Source organism: Palaemon carinicauda, chromosome 39 (genome assembly GCF_036898095.1).
Source record: "Palaemon carinicauda isolate YSFRI2023 chromosome 39, ASM3689809v2, whole genome shotgun sequence".
Classification (NCBI taxonomy): domain Eukaryota; kingdom Metazoa; phylum Arthropoda; class Malacostraca; order Decapoda; family Palaemonidae; genus Palaemon; species Palaemon carinicauda.
Window position 1 is genome coordinate 54,922,206 of NC_090763.1, and position 20,448 is coordinate 54,942,653.

General features: G+C 43.8%; 1 protein-coding gene across 5 annotated transcripts in view; it reads left to right on the forward strand.

Moving 5' to 3' along the window:
• LOC137631202 (uncharacterized) overlaps nucleotides 1–19,313 on the forward strand; it is a 314,914-nt gene extending 295,601 nt beyond the window's left edge. For all 5 annotated transcript variants that reach the window (XM_068362944.1, XM_068362945.1, XM_068362947.1 and 2 more), the window contains one exon: nucleotides 18,077–19,313. In XM_068362944.1, the coding sequence (XP_068219045.1) occupies nucleotides 18,077–18,161 (85 nt within the window). In that variant the 3' untranslated portion in view covers nucleotides 18,162–19,313. The remainder of the gene's footprint in view (nucleotides 1–18,076) is intronic.
• The last annotated feature ends 1,135 nt before the right edge of the window (nucleotides 19,314–20,448 follow it).

Below are 20,448 nucleotides of genomic sequence, written 5' to 3' on the forward strand. Positions count from 1 at the left end.
GCCAATAACTGTGGAAACTGCTGCCTTGCAGTCTTGCATTTCAGCAAAAGACTAAGCCCACTGCCAATAACTGGAAACTGCTACTTTGCAGTCTTGCTTTTTAGCAAAAGGCTAAGCCCACTGCCAATAACTGTGGAAACTGCTGCCTTGCAGTCTTGCTTTTTAGCAAAAGGCTAAGCCCACTGCCAATAACTGTGGAAACTGCTGCCTTGCAGTCTTGCATTTCAGCAAAAGACTAAGCCCACTGCCAATAACTGTGGAAACTGCTACTTGCAGTCTTGCATTATAGCAAAAGACTAAGCCCACTGCCAATAACTGTAAACTGCTGCCTTGCAGTCTTGCTTTTTAGCAAAAGGCTAAGCCCACTGCCAATAACTGTGGAAACTGGTGCCTTGCAGTCTTGCATTTCAGCAAAAGACTAAGCCCACTGCCAATAACTGTGGAAACTGCTACTTGCAGTCTTGCATTTAGCAAAAGACTAAGCCCACTGCCAATAACTGTGGAAACTGCTGCCTTGCAGTCTTGCATTTCAGCAAAAGACTAAGCCCACTGCCAATAACTGGAAACTGCTGCCTTGCAGTCTTGCTTTTTAGCAAAAGGCTAAGCCCACTGCCAATAACTGTGGAAACTGCTGCCTTGCAGTCTTGCATTTCAGCAAAAGACTAAGCCCACTGCCAATAACTGGAAACTGCTGCCTTGCAGTCTTGCTTTTTAGCAAAAGGCTAAGCCCACTGCCAATAACTGTGGAAACTGCTGCCTTGCAGTCTTGCATTTCAGCAAAAGACTAAGCCCACTGCCAATAACTGGAAACTGCTACTTTGCAGTCTTGCTTTTTAGCAAAAGGCTAAGCCCACTGCCAATAACTGTGGAAACTGCTGCCTTGCAGTCTTGCTTTTTAGCAAAAGGCTAAGCCCACTGCCAATAACTGTGGAAACTGCTGCCTTGCAGTCTTGCTTTTTAGCAAAAGACTAAGCCCACTGCCAATAACTGGAAACTGCTGCCTTGCAGTCTTGCTTTTTAGCAAAAGACTAAGCCCACTGCCAATAACTGTGGAAACTGCTGCCTTGCAGTCTTGCATTTCAGCAAAAGACTAAGCCCACTGCCAATAACTGTGGAAACTGCTACTTTGCAGTCTTGCATTTAGCAAAAGACTAAGCCCACTGCCAATAACTGGAAACTGCTGCCTTGCAGTCTTGCTTTTTAGCAAAAGGCTAAGCCCACTGCCAATAACTGTGGAAACTGCTGCCTTGCAGTCTTGCATTTCAGCAAAAGAGTAAGCCCACTGCCAATAACTGTGGAAACTGCTGCCTTGCAGTCTTGCATTTAGCAAAAGACTAAGCCCACTGCCAATAACTGTGGAAACTGCTGCCTTGCAGTCTTGCATTTAGCAAAAGACTAAGCCCACTGCCAATAACTGGAAACTGCTGCCTTGCAGTCTTGCTTTTTAGCAAAAGGCTAAGCCCACTGCCAATAACTGTGGAAACTGCTGCCTTGCAGTCTTGCATTTAGCAAAAGACTAAGCCCACTGCCAATAACTGTGGAAACTGCTGCCTTGCAGTCTTGCATTTAGCAAAAGACTAAGCCCACTGCCAATAACTGTGGAAACTGCTGCCTTGCAGTCTTGCATTTCAGCAAAAGACTAAGCCCACTGCCAATAACTGGAAACTGCTACTTTGCAGTCTTGCTTTTTAGCAAAAGGCTAAGCCCACTGCCAATAACTGTGGAAACTGCTGCCTTGCAGTCTTGCTTTTTAGCAAAAGGCTAAGCCCACTGCCAATAACTGTGGAAACTGCTGCCTTGCAGTCTTGCATTTAGCAAAAGACTAAGCCCACTGCCAATAACTGGAAACTGCTGCCTTGCAGTCTTGCTTTTTAGCAAAAGGCTAAGCCCACTGCCAATAACTGTGGAAACTGCTGCCTTGCAGTCTTGCTTTTTAGCAAAAGGACTAAGCCCACTGCCAATAACTGTGGAAACTGCTGCCTTGCAGTCTTGCATTTAGCAAAAGACTAAGCCCACTGCCAATAACTGGAAACTGCTGCCTTGCAGTCTTGCTTTTAGCAAAAGGCTAAGCCCACTGCCAATAACTGTGGAAACTGCTGCCTTGCAGTCTTGCATTTAGCAAAAGACTAAGCCCACTGCCAATAACTGTGGAAACTGCTGCCTTGCAGTCTTGCTTTTTAGCAAAAGGCTAAGCCCACTGCCAATAACTGTGGAAACTGCCTTGCAGTCTTGCATTTAGCAAAAGACTAAGCCCACTGCCAATAACTGTGGAAACTGCTGCCTTGCAGTCTTGCTTTTTAGCAAAAGGCTAAGCCCACTGCCAATAACTGTGGAAACTGCTGCCTTGCAGTCTTGCATTTCAGCAAAAGACTAAGCCCACTGCCAATAACTGGAAACTGCTGCCTTGCAGTCTTGCTTTTTAGCAAAAGGCTAAGCCCACTGCCAATAACTGTGGAAACTGTGCCTTGCAGTCTTGCATTTCAGCAAAAGACTAAGCCCACTGCCAATAATTGGAAACTGCTGCCTTGCAGTCTTGCATTTAGCAAAAGACTAAGCCCACTGCCAATAACTGTAAACTGCTGCCTTGCAGTCTTGCTTTTTAGCAAAAGGCTAAGCCCACTGCCAATAACTGTGGAAACTGCTGCCTTGCAGTCTTGCATTTCAGCAAAAGACTAAGCCCACTGCCAATAACTGTGGAAACTGCTGCCTTGCAGTCTTGCATTTAGCAAAAGACTAAGCCCACTGCCAATAACTGGAAACTGCTGCCTTGCAGTCTTGCTTTTTAGCAAAAGGCTAAGCCCACTGCCAATAACTGTGGAAACTGCTGCCTTGCAGTCTTGCATTTCAGCAAAAGACTAAGCCCACTGCCAATAACTGTGGAAACTGCTACTTTGCAGTCTTGCATTTAGCAAAAGACTAAGCCCACTGCCAATAACTGTGGAAACTGCTGCCTTGCAGTCTTGCTTTTTAGCAAAAGGCTAAGCCCACTGCCAATAACTGTGGAAACTGCTGCCTTGCAGTCTTGCATTTCAGCAAAAGACTAAGCCCACTCTCAATAACTGTGGAAACTGCTACTTTGCAGTCTTGCATTATAGCAAAAGACTAAGCCCACTGCCAATAACTGTAAACTGCTGCCTTGCAGTCTTGCTTTTAGCAAAAGGCTAAGCCCACTGCCAATAACTGTGGAAACTGCTGCCTTGCAGTCTTGCATTTCAGCAAAAGACTAAGCCCACTGCCAATAACTGTGGAAACTGCTGCCTTGCAGTCTTGCATTTAGCAAAAGACTAAGCCCACTGCCAATAACTGTGGAAACTGCTGCCTTGCAGTCTTGCATTTAGCAAAAGACTAAGCCCACTGCCAATAACTGTGGAAACTGCTGCCTTGCAGTCTTGCATTTCAGCAAAAGACTAAGCCCACTGCCAATAACTGGAAACTGCTGCCTTGCAGTCTTGCTTTTTAGCAAAAGGCTAAGCCCACTGCCAATAACTGTGGAAACTGGTGCCTTGCAGTCTTGCATTTCAGCAAAAGACTAAGCCCACTGCCAATAACTGTGGAAACTGCTGCCTTGCAGTCTTGCTTTTTAGCAAAAGGCTAAGCCCACTGCCAATAACTGTGGAAACTGCTGCCTTGCAGTCTTGCATTTCAGCAAAAGACTAAGCCCACTGCCAATAACTGGAAACTGCTACTTTGCAGTCTTGCTTTTTAGCAAAAGGCTAAGCCCACTGCCAATAACTGTGGAAACTGCTGCCTTGCAGTCTTGCTTTTTAGCAAAAGGCTAAGCCCACTGCCAATAACTGTGGAAACTGCTGCCTTGCAGTCTTGCTTTTTAGCAAAAGACTAAGCCCACTGCCAATAACTGGAAACTGCTGCCTTGCAGTCTTGCTTTTTAGCAAAAGACTAAGCCCACTGCCAATAACTGTGGAAACTGCTGCCTTGCAGTCTTGCATTTCAGCAAAAGACTAAGCCCACTGCCAATAACTGTGGAAACTGCTACTTGCAGTCTTGCATTTAGCAAAAGACTAAGCCCACTGCCAATAACTGTGGAAACTGCTGCCTTGCAGTCTTGCTTTTTAGCAAAAGGCTAAGCCCACTGCCAATAACTGTGGAAACTGCTGCCTTGCAGTCTTGCATTTCAGCAAAAGACTAAGCCCACTGCCAATAACTGGAAACTGCTGCCTTGCAGTCTTGCTTTTTAGCAAAAGGCTAAGCCCACTGCCAATAACTGTGGAAACTGTGCCTTGCAGTCTTGCATTTCAGCAAAAGACTAAGCCCACTGCCAATAACTGGAAACTGCTGCCTTGCAGTCTTGCTTTTTAGCAAAAGGCTAAGCCCACTGCCAATAACTGTGGAAACTGCTGCCTTGCAGTCTTGCTTTTTAGCAAAAGGCTAAGCCCACTGCCAATAACTGTGGAAACTGCTGCCTTGCAGTCTTGCATTTCAGCAAAAGACTAAGCCCACTGCCAATAACTGTGGAAACTGCTGCCTTGCAGTCTTGCATTTCAGCAAAAGACTAAGCCCACTGCCAATAACTGGAAACTGCTGCCTTGCAGTCTTGCTTTTTAGCAAAAGGCTAAGCCCACTGCCAATAACTGTGGAAACTGCTGCCTTGCAGTCTTGCATTTAGCAAAAGACTAAGCCCACTGCCAATAACTGTGGAAACTGCTGCCTTGCAGTCTTGCATTATAGCAAAAGACTAAGCCCACTGCCAATAACTGGAAACTGCTGCCTTGCAGTCTTGCTTTTTAGCAAAAGGCTAAGCCCACTGCCAATAACTGTGGAAACTGCTGCCTTGCAGTCTTGCATTTCAGCAAAAGACTAAGCCCACTCTCAATAACTGTGGAAACTGCTACTTTGCAGTCTTGCATTATAGCAAAAGACTAAGCCCACTGCCAATAACTGGAAACTGCTGCCTTGCAGTCTTGCTTCTTAGCAAAAGGCTAAGCCCACTGCCAATAACTGTGGAAACTGCTGCCTTGCAGTCTTGCATTTCAGCAAAAGACTAAGCCCACTGCCAATAACTGGAAACTGCTGCCTTGCAGTCTTGCTTTTTAGCAAAAGGCTAAGCCCACTGCCAATAACTGTGGAAACTGGTGCCTTGCAGTCTTGCATTTCAGCAAAAGACTAAGCCCACTGCCAATAACTGGAAACTGTGCCTTGCAGTCTTGCTTTTTAGCAAAAGGCTAAGCCCACTGCCAATAACTGTGGAAACTGCTGCCTTACAGTCTTGCTTTTTAGCAAAAGGCTAAGCCCACTGCCAATAACTGTGGAAACTGGTGCCTTGCAGTCTTGCATTTCAGCAAAAGACTAAGCCCACTGCCAATAACTGTGGAAACTGCTGCCTTGCAGTCTTGCTTTTTAGCAAAAGGCTAAGGCCACTGCCAATAACTGTGGAAACTGCTGCCTTGCAGTCTTGCATTTCAGCAAAAGACTAAGCCCACTCTCAATAACTGTGGAAACTGCTACTTTGCAGTCTTGCATTATAGCAAAAGACTAAGCCCACTGCCAATAACTGGAAACTGCTGCCTTGCAGTCTTGCTTTTTAGCAAAAGGCTAAGCCCACTGCCAATAACTGTGGAAACTGCTGCCTTGCAGTCTTGCATTTCAGCAAAAGACTAAGCCCACTGCCAATAACTGGAAACTGCTGCCTTGCAGTCTTGCTTTTTAGCAAAAGGCTAAGCCCACTGCCAATAACTGTGGAAACTGCTGCCTTGCAGTCTTGCATTTCAGCAAAAGACTAAGCCCACTGCCAATAACTGGAAACTGCTGCCTTGCAGTCTTGCTTTTTAGCAAAAGCTAAGCCCACTGCCAATAACTGTGGAAACTGCTGCCTTGCAGTCTTGCTTTTTAGCAAAAGGCTAAGCCCACTGCCAATAACTGTGGAAACTGGTGCCTTGCAGTCTTGCATTTCAGCAAAAGACTAAGCCCACTGCCAATAACTGTGGAAACTGCTGCCTTGCAGTCTTGCATTTAGCAAAAGACTAAGCCCACTGCCAATAACTGGAAACTGCTACTTGCAGTCTTGCTTTTTAGCAAAAGGCTAAGCCCACTGCCAATAACTGTGGAAACTGCTGCCTTGCAGTCTTGCTTTTTAGCAAAAGGCTAAGCCCACTGCCAATAACTGTGGAAACTGCTGCCTTGCAGTCTTGCATTTAGCAAAAGACTAAGCCCACTGCCAATAACTGTGGAAACTGCTGCCTTGCAGTCTTGCTTTTTAGCAAAAGGCTAAGCCCACTGCCAATAACTGTGGAAACTGTGCCTTGCAGTCTTGCATTTCAGCAAAAGACTAAGCCCACTGCCAATAACTGGAAACTGCTGCCTTGCAGTCTTGCTTTTTAGCAAAAGGCTAAGCCCACTGCCAATAACTGTGGAAACTGCTGCCTTGCAGTCTTGCATTTCAGCAAAAGACTAAGCCCACTGCCAATAACTGTGGAAACTGCTACTTTGCAGTCTTGCATTATAGCAAAAGACTAAGCCCACTGCCAATAACTGTAAACTGCTGCCTTGCAGTCTTGCTTTTTAGCAAAAGGCTAAGCCCACTGCCAATAACTGTGGAAACTGCTGCCTTGCAGTCTTGCATTTCAGCAAAAGACTAAGCCCACTGCCAATAACTGTGGAAACTGCTACTTTGCAGTCTTGCATTATAGCAAAAGACTAAGCCCACTGCCAATAACTGGAAACTGCTGCCTTGCAGTCTTGCTTCTTAGCAAAAGGCTAAGCCCACTGCCAATAACTGTGGAAACTGCTGCCTTGCAGTCTTGCATTTCAGCAAAAGACTAAGCCCACTGCCAATAACTGGAAACTGCTGCCTTGCAGTCTTGCTTTTTAGCAAAAGGCTAAGCCCACTGCCAATAACTGTGGAAACTGGTGCCTTGCAGTCTTGCATTTCAGCAAAAGACTAAGCCCACTGCCAATAACTGGAAACTGCTGCCTTGCAGTCTTGCTTTTTAGCAAAAGGCTAAGCCCACTGCCAATAACTGTGGAAACTGCTGCCTTACAGTCTTGCTTTTTAGCAAAAGGCTAAGCCCACTGCCAATAACTGTGGAAACTGGTGCCTTGCAGTCTTGCATTTCAGCAAAAGACTAAGCCCACTGCCAATAACTGTGGAAACTGCTGCCTTGCAGTCTTGCTTTTTAGCAAAAGGCTAAGGCCACTGCCAATAACTGTGGAAACTGCTGCCTTGCAGTCTTGCATTTCAGCAAAAGACTAAGCTCACTCTCAATAACTGTGGAAACTGCTACTTTGCAGTCTTGCATTATAGCAAAAGACTAAGCCCACTGCCAATAACTGGAAACTGCTGCCTTGCAGTCTTGCTTTTTAGCAAAAGGCTAAGCCCACTGCCAATAACTGTGGAAACTGCTGCCTTGCAGTCTTGCATTTCAGCAAAAGACTAAGCCCACTGCCAATAACTGGAAACTGCTGCCTTGCAGTCTTGCTTTTTAGCAAAAGGCTAAGCCCACTGCCAATAACTGTGGAAACTGCTGCCTTGCAGTCTTGCATTTCAGCAAAAGACTAAGCCCACTGCCAATAACTGTGGAAACTGCTACTTTGCAGTCTTGCTTTTTAGCAAAAGCTAAGCCCACTGCCAATAACTGTAAACTGCTGCCTTGCAGTCTTGCTTTTTAGCAAAAGGCTAAGCCCACTGCCAATAACTGTGGAAACTGCTGCCTTGCAGTCTTGCATTTCAGCAAAAGACTAAGCCCACTGCCAATAACTGTGGAAACTGCTGCCTTGCAGTCTTGCATTTAGCAAAAGACTAAGCCCACTGCCAATAACTGTGGAAACTGCTGCCTTGCAGTCTTGCTTTTTAGCAAAAGGCTAAGCCCACTGCCAATAACTGTGGAAACTGCTGCCTTGCAGTCTTGCATTTAGCAAAAGAGTAAGCCCACTGCCAATAACTGGAAACTGCTGCCTTGCAGTCTTGCTTTTTAGCAAAAGGCTAAGCCCACTGCCAATAACTGTGGAAACTGCTGCCTTGCAGTCTTGCTTTTTAGCAAAAGGCTAAGCCCACTGCCAATAACTGTGGAAACTGCTGCCTTGCAGTCTTGCATTTCAGCAAAAGACTAAGCCCACTGCCAATAACTGGAAACTGCTGCCTTGCAGTCTTGCTTTTTAGCAAAAGGCTAAGCCCACTGCCAATAACTGTGGAAACTGCTGCCTTGCAGTCTTGCATTTCAGCAAAAGACTAAGCCCACTGCCAATAATTGGAAACTGCTACTTTGCAGTCTTGCATTATAGCAAAAGACTAAGCCCACTGCCAATAACTGTAAACTGCTGCCTTGCAGTCTTGCTTTTTAGCAAAAGGCTAAGCCCACTGCCAATAACTGTGGAAACTGCTGCCTTGCAGTCTTGCATTTCAGCAAAAGACTAAGCCCACTGCCAATAACTGTGGAAACTGCTACTTTGCAGTCTTGCATTATAGCAAAAGACTAAGCCCACTGCCAATAACTGGAAACTGCTGCCTTGCAGTCTTGCTTTTTAGCAAAAGGCTAAGCCCACTGCCAATAACTGTGGAAACTGCTGCCTTGCAGTCTTGCATTTCAGCAAAAGACTAAGCCCACTGCCAATAACTGGAAACTGCTACTTTGCAGTCTTGCTTTTTAGCAAAAGGCTAAGCCCACTGCCAATAACTGTGGAAACTGCTGCCTTGCAGTCTTGCTTTTTAGCAAAAGGCTAAGCCCACTGCCAATAACTGTGGAAACTGCTGCCTTGCAGTCTCGCATTTCAGCAAAAGACTAAGCCCACTCTCAATAACTGTGGAAACTGCTACTTTGCAGTCTTGCATTATAGCAAAAGACTAAGCCCACTGCCAATAACTGTAAACTGCTGCCTTGCAGTCTTGCTTTTTAGCAAAAGGCTAAGCCCACTGCCAATAACTGTGGAAACTGGTGCCTTGCAGTCTTGCATTTCAGCAAAAGACTAAGCCCACTCTCAATAACTGTGGAAACTGCTACTTTGCAGTCTTGCATTATAGCAAAAGACTAAGCCCACTGCCAATAACTGTGGAAACTGCTGCCTTGCAGTCTTGCATTTCAGCAAAAGACTAAGCCCACTGCCAATAACTGGAAACTGCTGCCTTGCAGTCTTTCTTTTTAGCAAAAGGCTAAGCCCACTGCCAATAACTGTGGAAACTGCTGCCTTGCAGTCTTGCATTTCAGCAAAAGACTTAAGCCCACTGCCAATAACTGGAAACTGCTGCCTTGCAGTCTTGCTTTTTAGCAAAAGGCTAAGCCCACTGCCAATAACTGTGGAAACTGCTGCCTTGCAGTCTTGCATTTCAGCAAAAGACTAAGCCCACTGCCAATAACTGGAAACTGCTACTTTGCAGTCTTGCTTTTTAGCAAAAGGCTAAGCCCACTGCCAATAACTGTGGAAACTGCTGCCTTGCAGTCTTGCTTTTTAGCAAAAGGCTAAGACCACTGCCAATAACTGTGGAAACTGCTGCCTTGCAGTCTTGCTTTTTAGCAAAAGACTAAGCCCACTGCCAATAACTGGAAACTGCTGCCTTGCAGTCTTGCTTTTTAGCAAAAGACTAAGCCCACTGCCTATAACTGTGGAAACTGCTGCCTTGCAGTCTTGCATTTCAGCAAAAGACTAAGCCCACTCTCAATAACTGTGGAAACTGCTACTTTGCAGTCTTGCATTATAGCAAAAGACTAAGCCCACTGCCAATAACTGGAAACTGCTGCCTTGCAGTCTTGCTTTTTAGCAAAAGGCTAAGCCCACTGCCAATAACTGTGGAAACTGCTGCCTTGCAGTCTTGCATTTCAGCAAAAGAGTAAGCCCACTGCCAATAACTGGAAACTGCTGCCTTGCAGTCTTGCTTTTTAGCAAAAGGCTAAGCCCACTGCCAATAACTGTGGAAACTGCTGCCTTGCAGTCTTGCATTTCAGCAAAAGACTAAGCCCACTGCCAATAACTGGAAACTGCTGCCTTGCAGTCTTGCTTTTTAGCAAAAGGCTAAGCCCACTGCCAATAACTGTGGAAACTGCTGCCTTGCAGTCTTGCTTTTTAGCAAAAGGCTAAGCCCACTGCCAATAACTGTGGAAACTGCTGCCTTGCAGTCTTGCATTTCAGCAAAAGACTAAGCCCACTGCCAATAACTGTGGAAACTGCTGCCTTGCAGTCTTGCATTTCAGCAAAAGACTAAGCCCACTGCCAATAACTGGAAACTGCTACTTTGCAGTCTTGCTTTTTAGCAAAAGGCTAAGCCCACTGCCAATAACTGTGGGAACTGCTGCCTTGCAGTCTTGCTTTTTAGCAAAAGGCTAAGCCCACTGCCAATAACTGTGGAAACTGCTGCCTTGCAGTCTTGCATTATAGCAAAAGACTAAGCCCACTGCCAATAACTGGAAACTGCTGCCTTGCAGTCTTGCTTTTTAGCAAAAGGCTAAGCCCACTGCCTATAACTGTGGAAACTGCTGCCTTGCAGTCTTGCATTTCAGCAAAAGACTAAGCCCACTCTCAATAACTGTGGAAACTGCTACTTTGCAGTCTTGCATTATAGCAAAAGACTAAGCCCACTGCCAATAACTGGAAACTGCTGCCTTGCAGTCTTGCTTCTTAGCAAAAGGCTAAGCCCACTGCCAATAACTGTGGAAACTGCTGCCTTGCAGTCTTGCATTTCAGCAAAAGACTAAGCCCACTGCCAATAACTGGAAACTGCTGCCTTGCAGTCTTGCTTTTTAGCAAAAGGCTAAGCCCACTGCCAATAACTGTGGAAACTGGTGCCTTGCAGTCTTGCATTTCAGCAAAAGACTAAGCCCACTGCCAATAACTGGAAACTGCTGCCTTGCAGTCTTGCTTTTTAGCAAAAGGCTAAGCCCACTGCCAATAACTGTGGAAACTGCTGCCTTGCAGTCTTGCTTTTTAGCAAAAGGCTAAGCCCACTGCCAATAACTGTGGAAACTGGTGCCTTGCAGTCTTGCATTTCAGCAAAAGACTAAGCCCACTGCCAATAACTGTGGAAACTGCTGCCTTGCAGTCTTGCTTTTTAGCAAAAGGCTAAGCCCACTGCCAATAACTGTGGAAACTGCTGCCTTGCAGTCTTGCATTTCAGCAAAAGACTAAGCCCACTGCCAATAACTGGAAACTGCTGCCTTGCAGTCTTTCTTTTTAGCAAAAGGCTAAGCCCACTGCCAATAACTGTGGAAACTGCTGCCTTGCAGTCTTGCATTTCAGCAAAAGACTTAAGCCCACTGCCAATAACTGGAAACTGCTGCCTTGCAGTCTTGCTTTTTAGCAAAAGGCTAAGCCCACTGCCAATAACTGTGGAAACTGCTGCCTTGCAGTCTTGCATTTCAGCAAAAGACTAAGCCCACTGCCAATAACTGGAAACTGCTACTTTGCAGTCTTGCTTTTTAGCAAAAGGCTAAGCCCACTGCCAATAACTGTGGAAACTGCTGCCTTGCAGTCTTGCTTTTTAGCAAAAGGCTAAGACCACTGCCAATAACTGTGGAAACTGCTGCCTTGCAGTCTTGCTTTTTAGCAAAAGACTAAGCCCACTGCCAATAACTGGAAACTGCTGCCTTGCAGTCTTGCTTTTTAGCAAAAGACTAAGCCCACTGCCTATAACTGTGGAAACTGCTGCCTTGCAGTCTTGCATTTCAGCAAAAGACTAAGCCCACTCTCAATAACTGTGGAAACTGCTACTTTGCAGTCTTGCATTATAGCAAAAGACTAAGCCCACTGCCAATAACTGGAAACTGCTGCCTTGCAGTCTTGCTTTTTAGCAAAAGGCTAAGCCCACTGCCAATAACTGTGGAAACTGCTGCCTTGCAGTCTTGCATTTCAGCAAAAGAGTAAGCCCACTGCCAATAACTGGAAACTGCTGCCTTGCAGTCTTGCTTTTTAGCAAAAGGCTAAGCCCACTGCCAATAACTGTGGAAACTGCTGCCTTGCAGTCTTGCATTTCAGCAAAAGACTAAGCCCACTGCCAATAACTGGAAACTGCTGCCTTGCAGTCTTGCTTTTTAGCAAAAGGCTAAGCCCACTGCCAATAACTGTGGAAACTGCTGCCTTGCAGTCTTGCTTTTTAGCAAAAGGCTAAGCCCACTGCCAATAACTGTGGAAACTGCTGCCTTGCAGTCTTGCATTTCAGCAAAAGACTAAGCCCACTGCCAATAACTGTGGAAACTGCTGCCTTGCAGTCTTGCATTTCAGCAAAAGACTAAGCCCACTGCCAATAACTGGAAACTGCTACTTTGCAGTCTTGCTTTTTAGCAAAAGGCTAAGCCCACTGCCAATAACTGTGGGAACTGCTGCCTTGCAGTCTTGCTTTTTAGCAAAAGGCTAAGCCCACTGCCAATAACTGTGGAAACTGCTGCCTTGCAGTCTTGCATTATAGCAAAAGACTAAGCCCACTGCCAATAACTGGAAACTGCTGCCTTGCAGTCTTGCTTTTTAGCAAAAGGCTAAGCCCACTGCCTATAACTGTGGAAACTGCTGCCTTGCAGTCTTGCATTTCAGCAAAAGACTAAGCCCACTCTCAATAACTGTGGAAACTGCTACTTTGCAGTCTTGCATTATAGCAAAAGACTAAGCCCACTGCCAATAACTGGAAACTGCTGCCTTGCAGTCTTGCTTCTTAGCAAAAGGCTAAGCCCACTGCCAATAACTGTGGAAACTGCTGCCTTGCAGTCTTGCATTTCAGCAAAAGACTAAGCCCACTGCCAATAACTGGAAACTGCTGCCTTGCAGTCTTGCTTTTTAGCAAAAGGCTAAGCCCACTGCCAATAACTGTGGAAACTGGTGCCTTGCAGTCTTGCATTTCAGCAAAAGACTAAGCCCACTGCCAATAACTGGAAACTGCTGCCTTGCAGTCTTGCTTTTTAGCAAAAGGCTAAGCCCACTGCCAATAACTGTGGAAACTGCTGCCTTACAGTCTTGCTTTTTAGCAAAAGGCTAAGCCCACTGCCAATAACTGTGGAAACTGGTGCCTTGCAGTCTTGCATTTCAGCAAAAGACTAAGCCCACTGCCAATAACTGTGGAAACTGCTGCCTTGCAGTCTTGCTTTTTAGCAAAAGGCTAAGGCCACTGCCAATAACTGTGGAAACTGGTGCCTTGCAGTCTTGCATTTCAGCAAAAGACTAAGCCCACTCTCAATAACTGTGGAAACTGCTACTTTGCAGTCTTGCATTATAGCAAAAGACTAAGCCCACTGCCAATAACTGGAAACTGCTGCCTTGCAGTCTTGCTTTTTAGCAAAAGGCTAAGCCCACTGCCAATAACTGTGGAAACTGCTGCCTTGCAGTCTTGCATTTCAGCAAAAGAGTAAGCCCACTGCCAATAACTGGAAACTGCTGCCTTGCAGTCTTGCTTTTTAGCAAAAGGCTAAGCCCACTGCCAATAACTGTGGAAACTGCTGCCTTGCAGTCTTGCATTTCAGCAAAAGACTAAGCCCACTGCCAATAACTGGAAACTGCTGCCTTGCAGTCTTGCTTTTTAGCAAAATGCTAAGCCCACTGCCAATAACTGTGGAAACTGCTGCCTTGCAGTCTTGCTTTTTAGCAAAAGGCTAAGCCCACTGCCAATAACTGTGGAAACTGGTGCCTTGCAGTCTTGCATTTCAGCAAAAGACTAAGCCCACTGCCAATAACTGTGGAAACTGCTGCCTTGCAGTCTTGCATTTCAGCAAAAGACTAAGCCCACTGCCAATAACTGGAAACTGCTACTTTGCAGTCTTGCTTTTTAGCAAAAGGCTAAGCCCACTGCCAATAACTGTGGGAACTGCTGCCTTGCAGTCTTGCTTTTTAGCAAAAGGCTAAGCCCACTGCCAATAACTGTGGAAACTGCTGCCTTGCAGTCTTGCATTATAGCAAAAGACTAAGCCCACTGCCAATAACTGGAAACTGCTGCCTTGCAGTCTTGCTTTTTAGCAAAAGGCTAAGCCCACTGCCTATAACTGTGGAAACTGCTGCCTTGCAGTCTTGCATTTCAGCAAAAGACTAAGCCCACTCTCAATAACTGTGGAAACTGCTACTTTGCAGTCTTGCATTATAGCAAAAGACTAAGCCCACTGCCAATAACTGGAAACTGCTGCCTTGCAGTCTTGCTTCTTAGCAAAAGGCTAAGCCCACTGCCAATAACTGTGGAAACTGCTGCCTTGCAGTCTTGCATTTCAGCAAAAGACTAAGCCCACTGCCAATAACTGGAAACTGCTGCCTTGCAGTCTTGCTTTTTAGCAAAAGGCTAAGCCCACTGCCAATAACTGTGGAAACTGCTGCCTTGCAGTCTTGCATTTCAGCAAAAGACTAAGCCCACTGCCAATAACTGGAAACTGGTGCCTTGCAGTCTCGCTTTTTAGCAAAAGGCTAAGCCCACTGCCAATAACTGTGGAAACTGCTGCCTTACAGTCTTGCTTTTTAGCAAAAGGCTAAGCCCACTGCCAATAACTGTGGAAACTGGTGCCTTGCAGTCTTGCATTTCAGCAAAAGACTAAGCCCACTCTCAATAACTGTGGAAACTTCTACTTTGTAGTCTTGCATTATAGCAAAAGACTAAGCCCACTGCCAATAACTGGAAACTGCTGCCTTGCAGTCTTGCTTTTTAGCAAAAGGCTAAGCCCACTGCCAATAACTGTGGAAACTGCTGCCTTGCAGTCTTGCATTTCAGCAAAAGAGTAAGCCCACTGCCAATAACTGGAAACTGCTGCCTTGCAGTCTTGCTTTTTAGCAAAAGGCTAAGCCCACTGCCAATAACTGTGGAAACTGCTGCCTTGCAGTCTTGCATTTCAGCAAAAGACTAAGCCCACTGCCAATAACTGGAAACTGCTGCCTTGCAGTCTTGCTTTTTAGTAAAAGGCTAAGCCCACTGCCAATAACTGTGGAAACTGCTGCCTTGCAGTCTTGCTCTTTAGCAAAAGGCTAAGCCCACTGCCAATAACTGTGGAAACTGCTGCCTTGCAGTCTTGCATTTCAGCAAAAGACTAAGCCCACTGCCATTAACTGGAAACTGCTGCCTTGCAGTCTTGCTTTTTAGCAAAAGGCTAAGCCCACTGCCAATAACTGTGGAAACTGCTGCCTTGCAGTCTTACATTTCAGCAAAAGACTAAGCCCACTGCCAATAACTGGAAACTGCTGCCTTGCAGTCTTGCTTTTTAGCAAAAGGCTAAGCCCACTGCCAATAACTGCGGAAACTGCTGCCTTGCAGTCTTGCTTTTTAGCAAAAGGCTAAGCCCACTGCCAATAACTGTGGAAACTGGTGCCTTGCAGTCTTGCATTTCAGCAAAAGACTAAGCCCACTGCCAATAACTGGAAACTGCTGCCTTGCAGTCTTGCTTTTTAGCAAAAGGCTAAGCCCACTGCCAATAACTGTGGAAACTGCTGCCTAGCAGTCTTGCATTATAGCAAAAGACTAAGCCCACTGCCAATAACTGGAAACTGCTGCCTTGCAGTCTTGCTTTTTAGCAAAAGGCTAAGCCCACTGCCAATAACTGTGGAAACTGCTGCCTTGCAGTCTTGCTTTTCAGCAAAAGACTAACCCGACTCTCAATAACTGTGGAAACTGCTACTTTGCAGTCTTGCATTTCAGTAAAAGACTAAGCCCACTGCCAATAACTGGAAACTGCTGCCTTGCAGTCTTGCTTTTTAGCAAAAGGCTAAGCCCACTGCCAATAACTGTGGAAACTGCTGCCTTGCAGTCTTGCATTATAGCAAAAGACTAAGCCCACTGCCAATAACTGGAAACTGCTGCCTTGCAGTCTTGCTTTTTAGCAAAAGACTAAGCCCACTGCCAATAACTGTGGAAACTGCTGCCTTGCAGTCTTGCTTTTCAGCAAAAGACTAACCCGACTCTCAATAACTGTGGAAACTGCTGCCTTGCAGTCTTGCATTTCAACAAAAGACTAAGCCCACTGCCAATATCTGGAAACTGCTGCCTTGCAGTCCTGCATTTTAGCAAAAGGCTAAGCCCACTGCCAATAACTGGAAGCTGCTGCCTTGCAGTCTTGCTTTTTAGCAAAAGGCTAAGCCCACTGCCAATAACTGTGGAAACTGCTGCCTTGCAGTCTTGCTTTTCAGCAAAAGACTAACCCGACTCTCAATAACTGTGGAAACTGCTACTTTGCAGTCTTGCATTTCAGCAAAAGACTAAGCCCACTGCCAATAACTGGAAACTGCTGCCTTGCAGTCTTGCTTTTTAGCAAAAGGCTAAGCCCACTGCCAATAACTGTGGAAACTGCTGCCTTGCAGTCTTGCATTATATCAAAAGACTAAGCCCACTGCCAATAACTGGAAACTGCTGCCTTGCAGTCTTGCTTTTTAGCAAAAGGCTAAGCCCACTGCCAATAACTGTGGAAACTGCTGCCTTGCAGTCTTGCATTATAGCAAAAGAATAAGCCCACTGCCAATAACTGGAAACTGCTGCCTTGCAGTCTTGCTTTTTAGCAAAAGGCTAAGCCCACTGCCAATAACTGTGGAAACTGCTGCCTTGCAGTCTTGCTTTTTAGCAAAAGGCTAAGCCCACTGCCAATAACTTTGGAAACTGCTGCCTTGCAGTTATGCCTTTCAGCAAAAGACTAAGCCCACTGCCAATAACTGGAAACTGCTGCCTTGCAGTCTTGCTTTTTAGCAAAAGGCTAAGCCCACTGCCAATAACTGTGGAAACTGCTGCCTTGCAGTCTTGCTTTTTAGCAAAAGGCTAAGCCCACTGCCAATAACTGTGGAAACTGCTGCCTTGCAGTCTTGCATTTCAGCAAAAGACTAAGCCCACTGCCAATATCTGGAAACTGCTGCCTTGCAGTCTTGCTTTTTAGCAAAAGGCTAAGCCCACTGCCAATAACTGGAAACTGCTGCCTTACAGTCTTGCTTTTTAGCAAAAGGCTAAGCCCACTGCCAATAACTGTGGAAACTGCTGCCTTGCAGTCTTGCATTATAGCAAAAGACTAAGCCCACTGCCAATAACTGGAAACTGCTGCCTTGCAGTCTTGCTTTTTAGCAAAAGGCTAAGCCCACTGCCAATAACTGTGGAAACTGCTGCCTAGCAGTCTTGCATTATAGCAAAAGACTAAGCCCACTGCCAATAACTGGAAACTGCTGCCTTGCAGTCTTGCTTTTTAGCAAAAGGCTAAGCCCACTGCCAATAACTGTGGAAACTGCTGCCTTGCAGTCTTGCTTTTTAGCAAAAGGCTAAGCCCACTGCCAATAACTGGAACTGCTGCCTTGCAGTCTTGCATTTCAGCAAAAGACTAAGCCCACTGCCAATAACTGGAAACTGCTGCCTTGCAGTCTTGCTTTTTAGCAAAAGACTAAGCCCACTGCCAATAACTGGAAACTGCTGCCTTGCAGTCTTGCTTTTTAGCAAAAGGCTAAGCCCACTGCCAATAACTGTGGAAACTGCTGCCTTGCAGTCTTGCATTTCAGCAAAAGACTAAGCCCACTGCCAATAACTGGAAACTGCTGCCTTGCAGTCTTGCTTTTTAGCAAAAGACTAAGCCCACTGCCAATAACTGGAAACTGCTGCCTTGCAGTCTTGCTTTTTAGCAAAAGGCTAAGCCCACTGCCAATAACTGTGGATACTGCTGCATGGCAGTTGGACTATCAAGTCAAAGTTATGCCCACCGCCAATAACTGTGGTTGGTGACTGCAAGGGCATGCAATCATAAAATCACTCTACCAAAGCATAAATCATGCCTGATGAGTCAACCGACCGCTTAATATAGATAGCTTTGGGAAAAAAGGAAATTTTGATCAAGATGACTGATTTTATGTAATCTAATGTTTTTCCTTTTATATAACATAAAATTTTCGATTATTTAATTATATTCTTTATTGCTATAACCAAACTTGTGAAATAACCATATATGTTTTCTCACACATTGAAGTTTTTCATAACTTTTCTGATTTTCAAAGTCCCCAAGGTTATTCAATACTATGTTTTTTTCATTTGGTTTAAAAAGAATTATAGACATTTGTTTCAATCAAGGTGAATTACATAGTCAAATGTTTATCCTTTCATGTATTAAAACATTTGCCATGATTTATTTATATTCTATATTACAGTAACCAAACTTATGATGTAACATATATGTGTTTCTCTCACATATTGAAGTTTGTCATGATTTTCCTTCTTCTTTTCCAGGATGACCCAGCTGGGGGATTCGGCGCAGGTGTATCGACCTTCAAAGACAATAACCATAGCTGACTGTGGTCGCTTAGCTGCTTAAAGATGAATTATAGATATTAACCAAAATGATGCAAAACGATAGAGAGATTTAACTTATTTAACAAAATGCTGCAAAAAATAGAGATTTTAACTGTTCACTAACGCTGCTTAGAAACTTATCAAATTATATATGGACGAAAATTATGAAGTTCTAATTGTTTGATCAACTAAGGATAATGGCGAGTCTCGGTCAACAATTAACTGTTTTCACGTTGTGATTTTATAAGTCTTGGATGGCACATAATTGCTTCCATGCGCATTATGAATAAAAGAGAAATAGTTATGTTTTTCAACTGGAAACGTAGGGTGCTTTTTAGTATGATCAGAATCAAAAAAAGATTATTTTTACCTTCGCGGTTGACCGAGTCACCCCATTACCCCTCGGGAGATCGCGTGACTGTAGACCGTTGTTACTTAGCAGAAATCGTTACATATTTTCAAAACGACTATTAGATTATAGTGTCGAACTTTTTGGGGGGTCGTTAAAATTCCCAATTTATATTTACCTTGCGTAGAAGTGGATGACTGCGGTCTCCCATTTTAAAAAAAAATAGCGCGCCAAATTTTTGTTTTTGCCTCCTGTCAACAGAACCCATTAGAATTAACGCCAATCCATTTAAATAGAAATCTGGTCGTCAAACCATTTTTCTAGAGCCTGCAAAACATCTTTCTCTGGGTTTCTGGTTTAAATCAGGTCAGAAACTGTATCTGGAGAGATTACATTTGGAGGGGGGTACCACTTGAGTATTGATGTTACCTTTCATTGCTTATCCTAACCTAATCTGACCTTACCTAACCTAACCTAACCTGCCGGATCACCTTTCACTACCACCGGGTATCCCCAAAGTGCGGTCGACTATTACATATTAATTTACATATTTAGTAACAAATAATAGAAAAAAAATCAGTTTTAAAATAATCGAACAACTTCCCAGACTTCTTTCGAAACTTGAAAAAAAAATATGAATGTGATGGGATTTTTCTCTGAGTCTAGATTGAATAAAGCAATCTTTATGCACAAGACATCCAGTTAACTAACTCCAATGAACTGTCTGGGATACGCCAGGACAGAACTTTAAGGATTCATACCAAATAAGTGAAAATAAATATACATATATACACTATGACAAACATATATTTACGTATATTCATAATATATTTGTACGTATATTTGCATATATATATATACATATATATATATATATATATATATATATATATATATATATATATATATATATATATATATGCATTTATATATATATGTATATATATATATATATATATATATATATATATATATATATATATATATATATATATATATATATATATATATAAACAGCGTATATATACAGTATATATACATCTATATATTGAATTTTGATCAATGGTCTTTATCCTTGACTAAGTCTCCTTCAAAAGGAATCCACTTAACATTAGTCATGACGGTTATCTCAAACTCACGAGGCGTCTACGTTTTAATATTTACCTATTTTCCCTTCCTCATAAATATCTAAATACTTGATGATTTTTCTTCTCTTATTTTTCTCATTCCAACTGACGTTCTCTCTTCGTTTTGTGCACCTTTTTGTATTCGTACTTTTCTTCTACTTTCATTCTATCTATCTCCTTAGTTCACTCTCACATCTTTATGTATATCCTGCGTTTCTTACAGAATGTTTCATTTCCTTAAGTTTTTTCTCTGGAAATTCACAAATACTGCTACTCTTGGTTTTGCTTGCGCTCTTGTGAAATTTAATTCAAATTCTAATTCATTAATTTTTTTTTTTACAGATATTTACATATTTCTTTCATTTATCAAATCAGAATTTTAGTAAAGATAACAGAATTATAATTTGAGATGGATACCTGTCATAATTTAAACCTATAAAAACCTGAGGAGTCTATAACAGAAGACCCATTATTTTTTTGTCTTTGGAGGGACGCCGATTGTAGTTTTTATATCTTTGAAAAGTATGACCCAGGAACAGGTATGAAATACGCCAATGTCACTTAATTAACAAGATCTAACTGCAAATCCTTCTTGCCAGCCGCCATCATTATTTAGATCAACGTTTAAATGGTAATTTTTATATCTATTTTCCCGAGAAAAAAAAATGATAGGTAGCCATATTTGTGACACATAACGTGAGTTAACTGTTTTAATCCCTCCACTAACAACTTTCATTTTGGGGGGACTCTGGATCACATTCATGGGATTAAGAATTGACGATTTAAGAGGTCGCAAGTGTGTATAAAAACACGTTTCCAGAACCAAGTATTAT